The sequence below is a fragment of the Fringilla coelebs genome (genome assembly GCF_963513975.1).
Source record: "Fringilla coelebs genome assembly, chromosome: 1".
Classification (NCBI taxonomy): Eukaryota; Metazoa; Chordata; class Aves; order Passeriformes; family Fringillidae; genus Fringilla; species Fringilla coelebs.
This window is the reverse complement of record NC_140028.1, coordinates 151917393-151933300: the sequence shown is the minus strand read 5'-3', so window position 1 is coordinate 151933300 and position 15908 is coordinate 151917393. Positions and strand designations below refer to the sequence as shown.

The 15908-nt window shown below is 44.2% G+C and overlaps 2 protein-coding genes across 3 annotated transcripts in view; one reads left to right on the top strand and one right to left on the bottom strand.

The window, feature by feature from the left end:
* ALS2CL (ALS2 C-terminal like) overlaps nt 1-4091 on the top strand; it is a 38522-nt gene extending 34431 nt beyond the window's left edge. The window contains exons 25-27 of one of the 2 annotated variants that reach the window (XR_014616532.1): nt 803-899; nt 1134-3583; nt 3967-4091. Coding sequence is in view for 1 of the 2 variants with exons in the window: in XM_084216089.1 (XP_084072215.1) it covers nt 803-899; nt 1134-1196 (160 nt within the window). In the remaining variant the exon portion in view is untranslated. Of the gene's footprint in view, nt 1-802; nt 900-1133; nt 3725-3966 lie in introns of those variants that run through there. The other variant, XM_084216089.1, reaches the window with a different exon arrangement.
* Nucleotides 4092-4237: 146 nt separating this feature from the next.
* On the bottom strand, nt 4238-15831 carry JMJD4 (jumonji domain containing 4). The gene is made up of 7 exons (XM_084216106.1): nt 15721-15831; nt 13326-13808; nt 9987-10152; nt 8667-8792; nt 7284-7551; nt 5388-5534; nt 4238-4552 (listed from the first exon to the last, which is right to left on the bottom strand). The coding sequence occupies exons 2-7, from the start codon at nt 13582-13584 to the stop codon at nt 4241-4243; spliced, it is 1278 nt and encodes a 425-aa protein (XP_084072232.1). The 5' UTR covers nt 13585-13808; nt 15721-15831; the 3' UTR covers nt 4238-4240.
* Between the last annotated feature and the right edge of the window lie 77 nt (nt 15832-15908).

Here is a 15908-nt window from a genome sequence, read left to right as displayed (position 1 = left end):
AAAAGTGATTCCTTTTATCCTGGAATTTCAGTGTGTCCATCTCTTATCCCAGATGATATTCCAGGCTTTTCATGGAAAATCAGATTCCTTTTATCCTGGAATTCCAGAGTGTCCATGTCCTATCCCAAAGGAGATTTCATGGAAATGAGATTCCTTTTATCATGGAATTCCAGGGTGTCCATCTCTTATCCCACAGAAAATTGGGATTGTGGGAAGTCCCTGCCCATGGATCATCTTTAAGGACCTTTCCAACCCCAAACACTCTGGAATTCTGGGATTCCTTTTCCATCCTCAACAGGGACTGGGATTTTGTTGGGAGATAAAGAATCCAAAATTCCATCCAGCAGTTGGAATTTCTTATGGATGGATCTGGAATTTTCTTGAGATGGAGCATCCCAAGTTGTGGCTCCTCCATCCCTGGAAGTGTTCCCAGTGGGAAGCACTTGGAAAAAATTGGGATAATGGGAAGTCCTTGCTCATGGATCATCCTGAAGGCTTTGAAGGCTTTCCAGCCCCAAACAATCCGGAGTTCTGGGATTCCAGCATTCTGGAATGTTGGGATTCCAGGATTTGGGAGTTCTGGGATTCTGGAATGCTGGGATTCCGATATTCTTGGATTCTGTGATTCTGGAAATCTGGAGTTCTGGGACTCTGGGATTCAGGGATTCCGGAATTCTGAGATCCCAGATCCCTCCAGCAGATCCGGGTGCACCAGCACTGGAATTCCAGTTTTCCTCCTCCTCTCCAAATTCCAACCCCTCTCAGAGGTTTTTCCCGGATTTTGGGATTTGTTTTTCCGTAGGATCCAACACCTGGGAGCTGAAATCCACCTGATCCGGGATTTGATGGATCCGACCAACCAGGGAGGAATGCTGGACTTCCTGCTGACGGCATTGGAGGTAAGGGGAATTTTTTCCAGGAATTCCAGCAAAATTCCAGCTTTTCTGGAATGGAATTTTCAGGAATTTATTCCCTTGCTAGGCTGGGAAAAAATCCTGATCCTTAATTCCAGACAGATTGGATTCTGTTGGAATTCTCCCTGGGACCAGCAGGGATTCTCTGCCTGCAGGAGCTTGGATTTGATCCCAGAATTCCCAAATTTTTCCCTGATTTTTGCTCTATTCCCTCCTCAGTCGTGCTATGAACACATCCAGAGGATCCGGCTCCATCCAAAGGAAAACTCCCACAGCTCCTGATCCATGGGGAAAATCTGAATTTTCCTGAATTTTCTGGACCAAACCCCACTGGAAAAAGCGGGAATTTTACCCCTGGCTGCCTTTAAAGGGAAGAATTCCTCCCCAGCCGAGGTTTTCCTGATCCCAAAAACACTGGAAGGGCTGGAATTTCCATCTCCAAGGTTTCTTTTTTTGGAGTTTTATCCCCTTTTCCTGCAAATAATTCCCAGGGAAAATCTCCTTTTCCTGCTCAGGACGGGGTTTTTCTTTTATGCACTGGAGAATTCCCAGAAAAAGAAGGAATTTCTTTGGGAAAACCCAATTTTTAACGGGATTCCTTGGACTGGGAAGGAGAGCTGATCCCAAAACTCCTAAAAATTCCTGGAATGAGAGGAGATTTTTCCCACCACTCCTTTTTTACTTTTCCCAACTCAGGACTTTTCCAATTCCATTTGGAAGCTGCTATTCCCAAATTTCCTGGTTTTCCCATGCTCCAAGATTTTTATTTAACCTTGGGAGACCTCAGGGGTGATCCCACACCTTGGAATTTTGGGGGGCTTGGAAACAACACGGATTTCTCCTGGATTTGGGGAAATTCCAGGAAAACAACCAGAAATTATGGAATAAAAACTCCAATCCCAGCTGGATTCGTGTCCTGCCAACCCCAGAGGTGCTTTGTGCTCCCAGCTGGAATTTCCCTTTGGAAAAGGAATATTTGGGATATTCCCAATGGATATTTGGGATGCTGTTCCCAGCATCCCAAAAGAATTTAAAAATATCCTTAAAAAAAAAAATCTTATTTTTGATATTTTTTATCCCGTTTTTTTTTCATTTTTCCTGGGATTTTTTTTCTTATCCAGGACAATAAAACTCCCCAAGCTTTTTCCAGCTGTTTTTCCCAAGTTTTCCTGATTTTCTAAATGAAGGAAAAGCGGATCCTTGATATTTTTGGAAATGAAGAATTGGAAATCCAACGCTTTACAAAAAAAATGGGATTTTTGTCATTTTTCCCTTGGGATTTCTTCATTTTTCCAAGGAATTTTTTACCTTATCCAGGTGACTCTGGGAAAACAAAACCCCCCAAGTTTTTTCCTCCATTTCCCCCAATTTTTATCCCTCAATAAATAACAGATTAATTACAAGAATTAATATGTTTACAAGAGAATCCCATGGGAAGTTTGCCAGGAATTTTTATTTAAATAAAATTCTTGGAATTTTGAAGAAAATCCAGGATCCATGTGCTCCTTATTCCAATTTTTTTGCTGTTTTTTTCAGGAATTTGGGAATTTTCTAAACGAAGGAAAAGTGGATCCTTGATATTATTGGGAACAAAAAATTGGAAATCCAAAGCTTTCAATAAATGGGATTTTTGTCAGTTTTTCCTTGGGATTTCTTCATTTTTCCAAGGAATTTTTTACCTTATCCAGCTGACTCTGGGAAAACAAAACCCCCCAAGATTTTTCCTCCCATTTTCCCCAATTTTTATCCTTTAATAAATAACAGATTCATGACTCTATTAACTAACTAAGAATTAATATATTAACGAGAGAATCTCACTGGAATTTTGCCAGGAATTTTTATTTAAATAAAACTCTTGGAATTTTGAAGATTCCAGGCTCTGCGTGCTCCTTATTCCAATCTTTGTCATCTTCAAGGATCCGGGAATTTCCTAAACGAAGGAAAAACGGCTCCTTGATATTTTTGGGAAGGAAAAAAAAATGCAAAATTCCTACTGGAAAAGGACATGCAAAGTGCAGGGGGGGTAAAAATTCCAAGGGATTCAAGGAAAATGAGGTGGATTTTCAGTTTGTCTTCCTAAAACTTCCCGAAATTCCAAGTTTTTCTCGGCTTTGATTTCGGGAAGAATTCAAGCGAGGCCTGAAGGTAACAGTGTGCAGCCATTTGTGCTTCCAGGTTTTTGATTTTTCCAAGGAAAAGCAGGAGGGGGAGGTTCCACTGGGAATATTCTGGGTGGGAATTGTGCTGTGGAAGCGTGCAGGAGGTGCTGGATCCACAAAAAAAATTCCACAAGGAATTTTTTTTCCCTGAGTGCCTGCTCAGAATCCTAAAAAATTTGGGATTTTCCTTTAGCTGGGATGGGTTTTTTCCCCCCAAATTCCTCCAAACCACTCAGAACTTTCCTGGAGGGAATGCTGGGCCTTGGGATAGGGTGTGGAGTTTTGGGAGCACATTCCCATTCCTGCTTTTTATTGGGATGAGTGGTTTTGCTTGGAGCTGAATTGAATGAAATTTAATCCTGAGCCTCTCAGCTTTGGAAATCCCAGTTTGGAAGACACAGAACCAACATTCCCAAATCCAGGCTCCAGCCCAGGCTCCCGTGGAATTCAGCAGCTGGAATTCCCTAAAAAAGGATAGAAAAGCTGAGCTGCACCTGGAAGTTAGGAGAGGTTTTAACAAAGCTGGGCTTAAGCACAGGGAATTTGCAGCATTCCAACAGCAGAGGATCCATAGGGAAGTTTTTTTCCCTGAGTGATGCTCAGAATCCTAAGGAAGTTTGGGGTTTTCCTTTAGCTGGGATGGTTTTTTCCCTAATTCCTCCAAACCACTCAGAACTTTGGGAATGTTTTCCCTTCTCCTGCTGGAGTAAAGCTCTTGTCCAAGTCCATTTCCTCCTAAGCCTTTGGAAAAAAGCTGGAAAAGTGGGAATTCAGAGCAGGACCGTGTCTATGGCCGATTCCAGGTGCTGGCTCCAGCTCAGGCTTCCATGGAATTCAGCTGGAATTCCCTAAAAAAGGATGGGAAAGCTGAGCTGCACCTGGAAATAGGAGAGGTTTTAACAAAGCTGAGCTTAAGCACAGGGAATTTGCTTCATTCCAACAGCAGAGGATCCATAGGGAATTTTTTCCCTGAGTGCCTGCTCAGAATCCTAAAAAACTTTTGGATTTTCCTTTGGCTGAGATGGTTTTTTCCTTAATTCCTCCAAACCACTCAGAACTCTGGGAATGTTCTCCCTCCTTCCATTCTTCTTCTTCCCACTGGAGTAAAGCTCTCATCCAAGTCCACTCCTTCCAAAGCCTTTGGAAAAAAGCTGGGGAAGTGGGAATTCAGAGCAGGGCCGTGTCTATGGCCGACTCCAGGTGCTGGAGCAGAGCCTCCGGAGAAGGGGACAGGGAAGTCAGGTCCAGCTTCCGGAAATCCTCGTTAGCGCTTAACGAGCTCAGCACCTTCACCGTCCTCTTCAGGTCGAACACGGCGTGCAGCATTCCCAGCGTGGAAATGGCAGCTTTGGAATTGTTCTGGGATGAGGATTCCTCATCCAGGCCCTTCTCCAGGACGGAAATGCGGTTTTCCGCGATGACTTTGAGGAAGTTGTAGAATTCCTTGTAGTCGATGCCCGTGCAGGATTTCATGATGAGCTGAAGGAGGAAATGGAGTGAAAATGGGAATGACAGCAGGAAAAATCCAGGAAAGATCCCTAAAATTGGATTTGATGAAGTTGGGAATTCTTTGGAATCATAAATAATTATGTCTGAGAATTTTTTCATCGGAATTGCTTCTGGGTTCAAAGAGACCGGGTTGTTTTTCCCAAATAATAATTGTAGGAATTTTCCCAAATATTCATTTTTGTAAGGAAATCAACCTAAGGAGAGGGAACAGCTTCCAGAAATAAATTGGAATTTTTCTCATCCAGAAGATTTTGGAAGGAATCCCACCCAGCCGCTTCCTCATGGAATTTTGGTTGGATTGTGGAGCTTGGTCTTCTGGATTCTTCCCAGTTCCAGGGATCCAGGGGCAGCCACAGCTTCTTTGGGAATTCTATCCCAGCCAGGAATTCCTTCCCAAAATCCCACCTAAATCCCCATTTTTCCATTGGGAAGCCATTCCCTGTGTCCTGTCATTCCATGTTTATCCCAAATCCCTCTCCAGCCTTTCTGGAGCTTCTTTAGGCTCTGGAAGGGGCTCTGAGGTCTCTCCCTGGAATTTTGCCTTCTCCAGGTGCACATTCCCAGCTCTCCTGATCCTGAAGTTTTCCATCTTTCCAACCAACATTCCAACCTGGACACAGCCAACAACCAGAAGCAATTCCCAAACTTTCACAGGGAGCATTCCCAAACTTTTACAGGGAATATTTCCCAACAAAACAAAGCCGTCCCCAACTCCTACTTCCTTAAAACCCAGGGAAATTCTGCTGTGAGAACTCCAAGAATCCCGGAATTCCAACTCCCTGGATAATCCAGGATTGGGGAGTACCTGGCACTGGAGGTGCCAATCATCCATGGGATCCTTCCACTGGCTGATCTCCCTCTGGACGGCCGCCAGCTCATCCTGCAGGAAGCACCACATGACGGCCACGTTGCAGCCGTTCACCCAGTTGTGGTTGATGGAGATGGTGTCTTCCTGAGGGAAACATTTGGGATAATCCAGGGATAATTAGTAATTAGTCAATAAATAAGTTATTAGGGATGATAATATGGAATTTGCTGCTCCAAAAACCTGATTCCTTCTTCAGAAACCAAAAATGTCCCTAATTCCCAAAATGCAGCTGCTGAGCCAGCAGATGGAAATTTTCCTGAAGGAAAAATTTGAGATAATCCACAGATAATTAGTCACTAATGAAGTTATTAGGGATGATAATATGGAATGTGACACTCCAAAAAATCCTATTCCTCAGCAACCCAAAATGTCCCCAATTTCCAAAATGTAGCTGCTGAGCCAGCTGTGGTTGATGGAGATGGTGTCTTCCTGAAGGAAAAATTTGGGATAATCCAGGGATAATTAGCAATTAGTCAATAAATAAATTATCAGGGATGATAATATGGAATTTGCCACTCCAAAAACCTGATTCCTTCTTTAGAAACCAAAAATGTCCCTAATTCCCAAAATGCAGCTGCTGAGCCAGCTGGGTTTGATGGAGATGGTGTCTTCCTGAGGGAAAAGTTTGGGATAATCCACAGATAATTAGTAATTTGTCACTAATTAAGTTATTAGGGATGATAATATGGAATGTGACACTCCAAAAAATCCTATTCCTAAGCAACCCAAAATGTCCCAAATTCCCAAAATGCAGCTGCTGAGCCAGCTGTGGTTGATGGAGATGGTGTCTCCCTGAGGGAAAAATTTGGGATAATCCACAGATAATTAGTAATTAGTCACTAATTAAGTTATTAGGGATGATAATATGCAATTTCCCACTCCAAAAATCCTATCTTAAAGGATCTTAAGGATCATCCCATTCCATGGGCAGGGACACTTCCCACTATCCATGGGGCATGGTGCTCCAAGCTGGAATTCCTCCTTCCTTGGAAGGATTTCCATCCTTTCCCCTTGCTTTTCCCTGGGATCTTCCTCCTCCTCATCCCAATTCTATGCCATGCAATTCCTGGAGTGGCTTGGGTAGGAAAGGACCTTAGGGATCATCCCATTCCCACATCCCAGGGTGCTCCAAGCTGGCATTCCTCCTTCCTGGGAAGGATTTCCATCCTTTCCCCTTGCTTTTCCCTGGGATCTTCTTCTTCCTCCTCACCCCAATTCTATGCCATGGAATTCCTGAAATGGTTTGGGTGGGAAAGGACCTTAGGGATCATCCCATTCCCACATCCCAGGGTGCTCCAAGCTGGCATTCCTCCTTCCTGGGAAGGACTTCCATCCTTTCCTCTTGCTTTTCCCTGGGATCTTCCTCTTCCTCCTCACCCAATATCTATGCCATGGAATTCCTGAAATGGTTTGGGTAGGAAAGGACCTTAGGGATCATCCCATTCCCACATCCCAGGGTGCTCCAAGCTGGCATTCCTCCTTCCTGGGAAGGATTTCCATCCTTTCCTCTTGCTTTTCCCTGGGATCTTCCTCTTCCTCCTCACCCAATATCTATGCCATGGAATTCCTGAAATGGTTTGGGTAGGAAAGGACCTTAGGGATCATCCCATTCCCACTCTCCTAGAGTGCTCCCAGCTTCATCCAAGCCATCCTTGGACACTTCCAGGGATGGAGCTTCTCTGGGAAAACCACTCCAAACCTCCCAACAACACCCAGGAGAACAGATCAACCTTTTCCCTGGAAATCCCAATTTCCATCCATCCATCCCAACAAAACCTTTGGGATCCCACTTCCCGATCCAAGAGCAGCTCCCAGCGGGATCCACGCCCTCACCAGGTTATAAACCTGGTGGTGCCACCCGCTGGGAATGAAGACGATCTCTCCGGCTTCCTGGAGAATTTCCAGAGGGGGTTGGCTCTGGCCGTAGCGCGGATAAATCCTCTTATCCCGAAGATCCGGAGCCGTCACGTCGAAGGGGAGGTTCCCGTGGCGATCCTTCAGGAATTCCTCCTGTCCCGCGGGATACAGGAGCCATTTCTTCCTGCCGCAGACGTTGGCCGACCAGCTGTAGGAGCGGAAGACGTCGGCGTGGAACGGCGTCCTGGGAAAAATCAGGGATGGGCGGGAATCAATCCCGAAAAATTCCAACGGGGATTCGAGTCGTTGAGAAGCTGAGGTGCTGATCCCAAAATTCCTCATGGAATTTCAGTTGGATTATGGGGTTTTGGTTATTAAGAGGCCATTACGTGGATACCGATCCCACAATTCCTCATGGAATTTTGGTTGGATTATGAACTGTGGCTAATAGAAAGTCAATATATGGATATTGATCCCAAAATTCCTCAGGAGTTTCAGTTGGATTATGGAGTTTGGGCTATTAAAAAGCCACTGTATCCATACCGATCCCAAAATTCCTTATGGAATGGGATGATCCTTAAGGCCCCTTCCCTTAAGGGAAATTCCTTATGGAATTTTGGATGGTTTACGGAGTTTTGGCTATTAGAAGGCCATTATATGGATACTGATCCCAAAATTCCATGAGGAATTTTATTTGGATGATGGAGTTTTGGCTATTAAAAGGCAATTGTAGCCATACCAATCCCAAAATCCCTCATGGAAATTCGGCTGGATGGTGGGAGTTTTGGTTATTAATAGGGCATTATGTGGATACTGATCCCAAAATTCCTCAAGGAATTCTGGATGGACTATGGAGTTTTGGCTATTAAGGCTACTATATGGATGCTGATCCCAAAATTCTTCATGGAATTTTGGTTGGATGATGGAGTTATGGCTATTAAAAGGCCATTATATGGATACTGATCCCAAAATTCCTGATGGAATTCTGGCTGGATAATGGAATGTTTTATATCCTCTGTGCTTCTCCTCTTTAATTTATCCCAAGGGAATTCTGATAAAAACACCCCAGATGCAACTTTAGAACCAATACTGGGCTGGAATTCTCACTTGGAATTTTCCCCTGGAAAACACCGGAGTTGTCCCTGCACATTCCAAGCGGCTGATCCCAAGGGAATTTCTCCTCTAATCTCCCAGACCCTTTTTTTTTTTTTTGTGGGCACAATTTGGGGTTTTCCATGTTCCCTTCCATCCAGAGCCAGCTGGGACACCAGGAAACCTGCCTGGTTATGCTGAGAGATAATGGGATCATTTCCTGGGATATTCAGCTGGAAAAGGAATTTTTTGGGATGAGAGCCTTACCAGGATCCCTTGGGTCCCATGTAGACGAACCTAAAATCATCCACGGCCACGGCATCCCAATATTCGTTGAGCCAGTCCGAGGAAAAATACACGGGAGTGGTGTAAACATCCTGCTCTGGGAAAGCTCTGGAAAACACAAACGCTTGGAAAAGCAGTTCGGAAAAACAGGATCCCCCAAATGCAGTGGGAAGAGCAAGATGGAGCCTTTAGGATGGAATTCCAGGGGATTGGGGTGGAAGGGAGTTGAAGGAGCAGTTTATCCCAAATTTTCACCATCCCAGATTGTTCCAAGTTGGTCTTGGGCACTTCCAGGGGTTCAGGGGCAGCCACGGCTTCTCTGGGAATTCCATCCCAACCCCTCCCCATTCCCACAGGGAAAACTCCTTCCCAAGGTTCTTTTCCAGCTGGAGAAGGAAAGGCAGAGCTGGGGGAAGGCAACTTGAAGGAGTGGGAACATTCCCAGAAAAGCCAATGGATACTAAAGGATCCCAAATCCAACGTGGCCATGGAATAATCCCAACTCAAATGCCAATCCAGCTCTGGCTGGAGGAGCTGCTCCAGTGCCATTTTCCATAGGGAGAAAACATGGAATGCTTTGGGTGGGAAGGGGCCTTAAGGATCATCCCATTCCATGGCCAGGGACAATTCCCACTGTCCCAGGCTGCTCCAGCCCGGCCTGGGACACCTCCAGGGATCCAGGGGCAGCCACAGCTGCTCTGGGAATTCCATCCCAGCCCCTCCCCACCCTCCCAGCCAGGAACTCCTGCCCAAATTGAGCTGAAATGGATCTTGGGCTTGGAATAAAAGGTGGGAATTAGGCTGAGGGAATTACATCAGCCTGGAATATCAGGGATTTTAGGAATTCAGAACTCTATTTGGAGCTGGAGGCTGAGGCTTTGGAATCCCTCAGGGAATGTTGGAATATTTTCCCTCCGTGCTGATGCTGAGCTCATCTGCTTTGCCTCAAAACAATTAGAACAATTGAAAATCATGGAATCCTGGAATTTTTGGGGTTGGATGGGATCTCAAAGAACATCTAGTTCCAACCCAGTACCAGGGACACTTCCCACTATCCCAGGGTGCTCCAAGCTGGCCTTGGACACTTCCAGGAATGGAGCAGCTTCTCTGGGAATTCCATCCCAGCCAGAAATTCCTCCCCAAATTAAGGAGGAAGCCCTTCCCTGTGTCCTGCCATTCCATGCTTATCCCAAATCCCTCTCCAGCTTTTCTGGAGCCCCTGTAGGCTCTGAGGATTCCATGGATCCTCTCCTTCTCCAGAGGAACATTCCCAGTGCCGGAGTGTTGGGAATGAGCCCTGACCTGCTCAGGTGCCAGTCCTTGAGGTAGAGGCAGCCCCGGGAGGAGCGGTAGCCGTTCCTGATGTATTCCCGCCAATATTCCACGTATTCCTTGAAGGGCAGCTGCTCCTTGGGGTTGGAATTGTATTCCTTGACATCACAGTTGGCAACGGGCACCACGGCTTCTCCTGGAATTACAGATCCCTCAGGAATTCTCCACAGGAGTGAGGAGGATTCATCAAATCGTCTCCACCTCAATCTCATCCTGGCAGAATTCAGGGCTTCAAACATTCCAAAGGAACCATTCCCAAGGAACCATCCCAATCCCAGAAGCATCAATCCAGGAATTACAAATCCCTTGGGAATGACTAGGACCCATCAAATCACCTCCCTCAAACTCATTCCTGCAGAATTCCAGGCTTCAAAATATTCCAAAGGAACCATCCCAATATTCCAGAACCATCATTCCAAGGGAACATGATCCAGGAATCACAAATCCCTCAGGAATTTTCCCCGGGAATGAGGAGGATTCCTCAAATCACCTCCCTCAAACTCATTCCTGCAGAATTCCAAGCTTCAAATATTCCAAAGGAACCACCCCAATCCCAGAATGATCGTTCCAAGGGAACATGTTTCAGGAATCACAAATCCCTCAGGAATTTTCCTCGGGAATGAGGAGTATTCATCGAATCATCTCGCTCAAGCTCATCCCCATGGAATTCCAGGCTTCAAATATTCCAAAGGAATATTCTATATTCCAGAACCATCTTTCCAGGGAAACAAAATCCAGGAATTACAAATCCCTCAGGAATTTTCCTCAGGAATGAGAAGGACCCATCAAATCATCTCCACCTCAATCTCATCCCCACAGAATTCCAGGTTTCAAATATTCCAAAGGACCCATCCCAATGTTCCAGAACCATCATAACAGGGGAACATGATCCAGAAATTACAAATCCCTTGGGAATCCTCTGCAGGAATGAGGAGGATTCATCAAATCATCTCCACCTCAATCTCATCCTCATGGAATTTTGGGCTTAAAAAAATTCCAAAGGACCCATCCCGATATCCCAGAACCATCATTCCGGGGAAACACCATCCAGGAATTACAAATCCCTTGGGAATGAGGAGGATCCATCAAATCACCTCCCTAAAGTTCATCCCTGTGGAATTCCGGGATTCAGATATCCCAAAGGAACCATTCCAGGGAAACACCAGCCAAATCCAGAGTTGTTTATTTTAAGTGACCTGGATTTTCCTGCTATTTATTCCACGTGCCCCAAATTTTCCATGTTTTCCTTTGCTGTGACCTGAATTTTCCAGTTTTTTCTTCAAAGGGAATTTTCCCCATAAATGCATTTGGGGGGAGGTATTGATTAGGACTGGAACAATTTAGGATTGGGAAAAATGAAATTCTCCAAGATTTTAAATTGATCTAAATAATAAATTATAAAGAAAATGGGGAAATAAATTTCAGCTTGGAATCTGCAAACCGTGAAGAAATAGGAAAAATCCATGGATTAATTTTGGGCAAAATCTTGGAATTTTGTTTTTTTTAGTGCTTTTATCCCTAAAATTCAGTCCTAAAATACTGAATCCTTTAGGATTTGGAAAAAATCCCAGGATTTACCAAACTTGTGCAGGGGATGCTCAAAGTTGGGTTTCCCATGGAAACAAAATCCATGGATGAATTTAGGATAAAAACTTGGAATTCAGGGTTTTTAAAGTGCTTTTATCCCTAAAATTCAATCCTATAAAGCTGAATCCTTTAGGATTTGGAATAATTAAATTCTCCAAGATTTTATATTTATTTACATATAAATAAAAAATAAAATTTGGGAATGAATAAATGGAAAAAAATCCATGTATTAGTTTAGGAAAATGTTGGAATTTTGTGGTTTTTTAGTGCTTTTATCCCTAAAATACCAAATCCTTCAGGATTTGGAAAAAATCCCAGGATTTACCAAACTTCTGCAGAAGATGCTCAAAATTGGGTTTCCCATGGGGAAAAAAAAATTCCATGGATTAATTTAGGACAAAAACTTGGAATTCAGGGTTTTTAAAGTGCTTTTATCCCTAAAATTCAATCCTATAAAGCTGAATCTTTTAGGATTTGGAATAATTAAATTCCCCAACACTTAAAAATTATTTAAATATAAATAAAAAATAAAATTTGGGAATGAATAAATGGAAAAAACCCCCATGTGTTTGTTTAGGAAAATCTTGGAATGTTGTGGATTTTTTAGTGCTTTTATCCCTAAAATTCAGTCCTAAAATACTGAATCCTTTAGGACTTGGAAAAAATCCCAGGAATTACCAAACTTGTGCAGGGGATGCTCAAAGTTGGGTTTCCCATGGAAACAAAATCCATGGATTAATTTAGGATAAAAACTTGGAACTCAGGGTTTTTAAAGTGCTTTTATCCCTAAAATTCAATCCTATAAAGCTGAATCCTTTAGGATTTGGAATAATTAAATTCTCCAAGATTTTATATTTATTTAAATATAAATAAAGATAAAATTTGGGAATGAATGAATGGAAAAAAATCCATGTGTTATTTTAGGAAAATCTTGGAATTTTGTGGGTTTTTTACTGCTTTTATCCCTAAAATTCAATCCTATAAAGCTGAATCCTTTAGGATTTGGAATAATTAAGATATCCAAGATTTTATATTTATTTAAACATAAATAAAAAATAAAATTTGGGAATGAATAAATGGAAAAAAATCCATGTGTTAGTTTAGGAAAATCTTGGAATTTTGTGGGGTTTTTACTGCTTTTATCCCTAAAATTCAATCCTATAAAGCTGAATCCTTTAGGATTTGGAATAATTAAATTCTCCAAGATTTTAAATTTATTTAAATATAAATAAAAAACAAAATTTGAGAATGAATAAATGGAAAAAACCCCATGTATTTGTTTAGGAAAATCTTGGAATTTTGTGGGTGTTTTACTGCTTTTATCCCTAAAATACCAAATCCTTCAGGATTTGGAAAAAATCCCAGGATTTACCAAACTTCTGCAGCGGATGCTCAAAGTTGGGTTTCCCATGGGAAAAAAAATCCATGGATTAATTTAGAATAAAAGCTTGGAATTCGGGGTTTTTAAAGTGCTTTTATCCCTAAAATTCAATCCTATAAAGCTGAATCCTTTAGGATTTGGAATAATTAAATTCCCCAAGATTTTAAAATTATTTAAATATAAATAAAAAATAAAATTTGGGAATGAATAAATGGGAAAAAAACCCATATATTTGTTTAGGAAAATCTTGGAATTTTGTGGGTTTTTTAGTACTTTTATCCCTAAAATTCAGTCCTAAAATACCAAATCCTCCAGGAATTGGAAGAAATCCCAGGACTTACCAAACTCCTGCAGGAGATGCTCAAAGTTGGGTTTCCCATCCCACGTCACCCAATTTTTCCTGCTGCCCCAATCCTCGGTGAATTTGGCCGAGAAAATGCAGGGATGGTTGGGAATGAGATAATCCCGGAAAAAATCGGAATAAGTGAAGGAATCGGCCTTGTCAATAAAATCCACGTGGCCCCCGGGGAGAGCACCGGGAGAAGAATTCCCAAAATCCCGGAAAAAAGCGGTGGAACAGGCAAAGGTTGCTCTGTCCATGCAGGCTGGAAAAAATTCCTGGCTGAGCCAAGGAATCTGGAAAAATAATCCCAAAAAAATCCCTGGTAAAAATGGGATTCGAGGCTTTAAAAGTGTGGAAAATCATGGGGAAATTGAGGGGGCATAAATGCTGGGATGATTTGGATTTTCCATGGATTTTGGGATAGCTGGGAAATGGATGTTTTTTATGGATGTTTCTTCCTTTTGTCAGAGCTGGTTCCGTCCTAAAAAAGCAGGAAAAGAAAATTTCAGTGGGATATTCCCAAGGAATTAATGAATCGAAGGGGTGGAGGGAAAGAAATTCCTGAAATATTTGGGAATGCTCTGGGATCATCCCTTTGTTCCCAAGTCTGGCACTTCCCACTTACTGCAGAGCTTTTCCCAAGGATTTGGAGTCTTTGCAGAATAAAAATAGGGAAAAAATGGGAAAGAAACAAAAAAAAAAGAGGGAACTGGAAGGCTGAGCACAGAGGGAATAAAGGAAAGAGGCTGCAGGGATGGGATTTGGGAAACACTGAGGGAAAAGGGGATTTAGGGATCTCCAGGAGGGAATTCCTCCCTCACAGAGCTGCAAAGGAATTTTGGGATTACGGAACCTCCATAAAGGAATTGTCCCTCATGGAGCTCCAGGAGAGTATCGGAATTATGGGACATCCGTGAGGGAATTCCTCCCTCAGAGATCTCCAAGGGAACAGCAGGATTAAGGGATATCCATGAGGAAATTTTCCCTCACAGAGCTCCAAGAGAATATTGGAATGAAGGGAAATCCATGAGGGAATTCCTGGAATTCGTCCCTCACAGAGCACCAAGGGAATATAAAAATTAAGGAACGTCCATAAAGGAATTCTTCCCTCAGAGATTTCCAAGGGAACACGGGGATTAAGGGAAATCCATGAGGGAATTCCTCCCTTGCAGATCTCCAAGGGATATGGCAGTGGGATTAAAGGATTTCCATGAGGGAATTCCTCCCTCAGAGATCTCCATGGGAACATGGGGATTAAAGAATATCCCTGAGGGAATTCCTCCCTCAGGGCTCCAAGGGAATATCAGGATAAAGGGAAATCCATGAGGGAATTTGTCCCTCAGGGAGCTCCAGAGAAACAAAGGGATATGGCAGCGAGATTAAAGGATTTCTATGAGATATTTCCTCCCTCAAAGATCTCCATGGGAACACGGGGATTAAGGGAGATCCATGAGGGAATTCTCCCCTCACATATCCCCAAGGGAATATCAGAATTATGGGACATCCATGAGGGAATTCCCCCTCAGAGATTTCCATGGGAACACCGGGAATAGGGAACCTCCGTGAGGGAATTCCCCCCTCACAGAGCTCCAAGGGAATATCAGAATTATGGGACATCCATGAGGGAATTCCCCCTCAGAGATCTCCATGGGAACACCGGGATTAAGGAACCTCCATGAGGGAATCCCTCCCTCACATATCCCCAAGGGAATATCAGAATTATGGGACATCCATAAGAGAATTCCTCCCTCAGAGATCTCCATGGGAGCACCGGGATTAGGGAACCTCCTGAGGGAATTCCCCCTCAGAGATCTCCATGGGAACACCGGGATTAGGGAACCTCCATGAGGGAATTCCCTCCTCAGAGATCTCCATGGGAACACCGGGATTAGGGAACCTCCGTGAGGGAATTCCCCCTCAGAGATCTCCAAGGGAACACCGGGATTAGGGAACCTCCATGAGGGAATTCCCCCCTCAGAAATCTCCATGGGAACACCGGGATTAGGGAACCTCCATGAGGGAATTCCCCCTCAGAGATCTCCATGGGAACACCGGGATTAGGGAACCTCCGTGAGGGAATTCCCCCTCAGAGATCCCCAAGGGAACACCGGGATTAGGGAACCTCCATGAGGGAATTCCCCCCTCAGAGATCTCCATGGGAACACCGGGATTAGGGAACCTCCGTGAGGGAATTCCCCCCACAGAGATCTCCATGGGAACACCGGGATTAGGGAACCTCCGTGAGGGAATTCCCCCCACAGCTCTCCCCGGTGTGGGGGGAGGACCCGGACACCACAGGGCGTCGCACACTCCATCCCCGCCTCGCTCTCCCGTCCCACCCGCACCGTAGGTGCCCGCAGGAACCGGGAGCACCCTGAGGGAGCCACACTCACCCCCGCTCCCCTCGGGGCTGCCCCGCGGCGCGAATGGCGGCGTCGGCGGCGACAATGAAAGGCTATGGCGGGCGCTGCCGGAACCTCTGCGTCGGGCGGGTGGGGTCCGGGGGGGAGGTGAAAAGCGGAGCGCAGCGGCGCGGGGTTTAGCCAATAGAAAGGCCGAGATGCGCGGGGCTCAGCCAATG

Bases quoted from the DNA above. Each gene is read 5' to 3' on its own strand.
- JMJD4 (XM_084216106.1), bottom strand. From the start codon at position 13,584: ATGGACAGAGCAACCTTTGCCTGTTCCACCGCTTTTTTCCGGGATTTT. The intron at 7,552-8,666 runs GTAAGGCTCTCA...GATTTTTCCCAG, and splicing joins ATGGGACCCAAGGGATCCTG to GACGCCGTTCCACGCCGACG. The intron at 4,553-5,387 runs GTACTCCCCAAT...TTCCTCCTTCAG, and splicing joins ATTGGCACCTCCAGTGCCAG to CTCATCATGAAATCCTGCAC.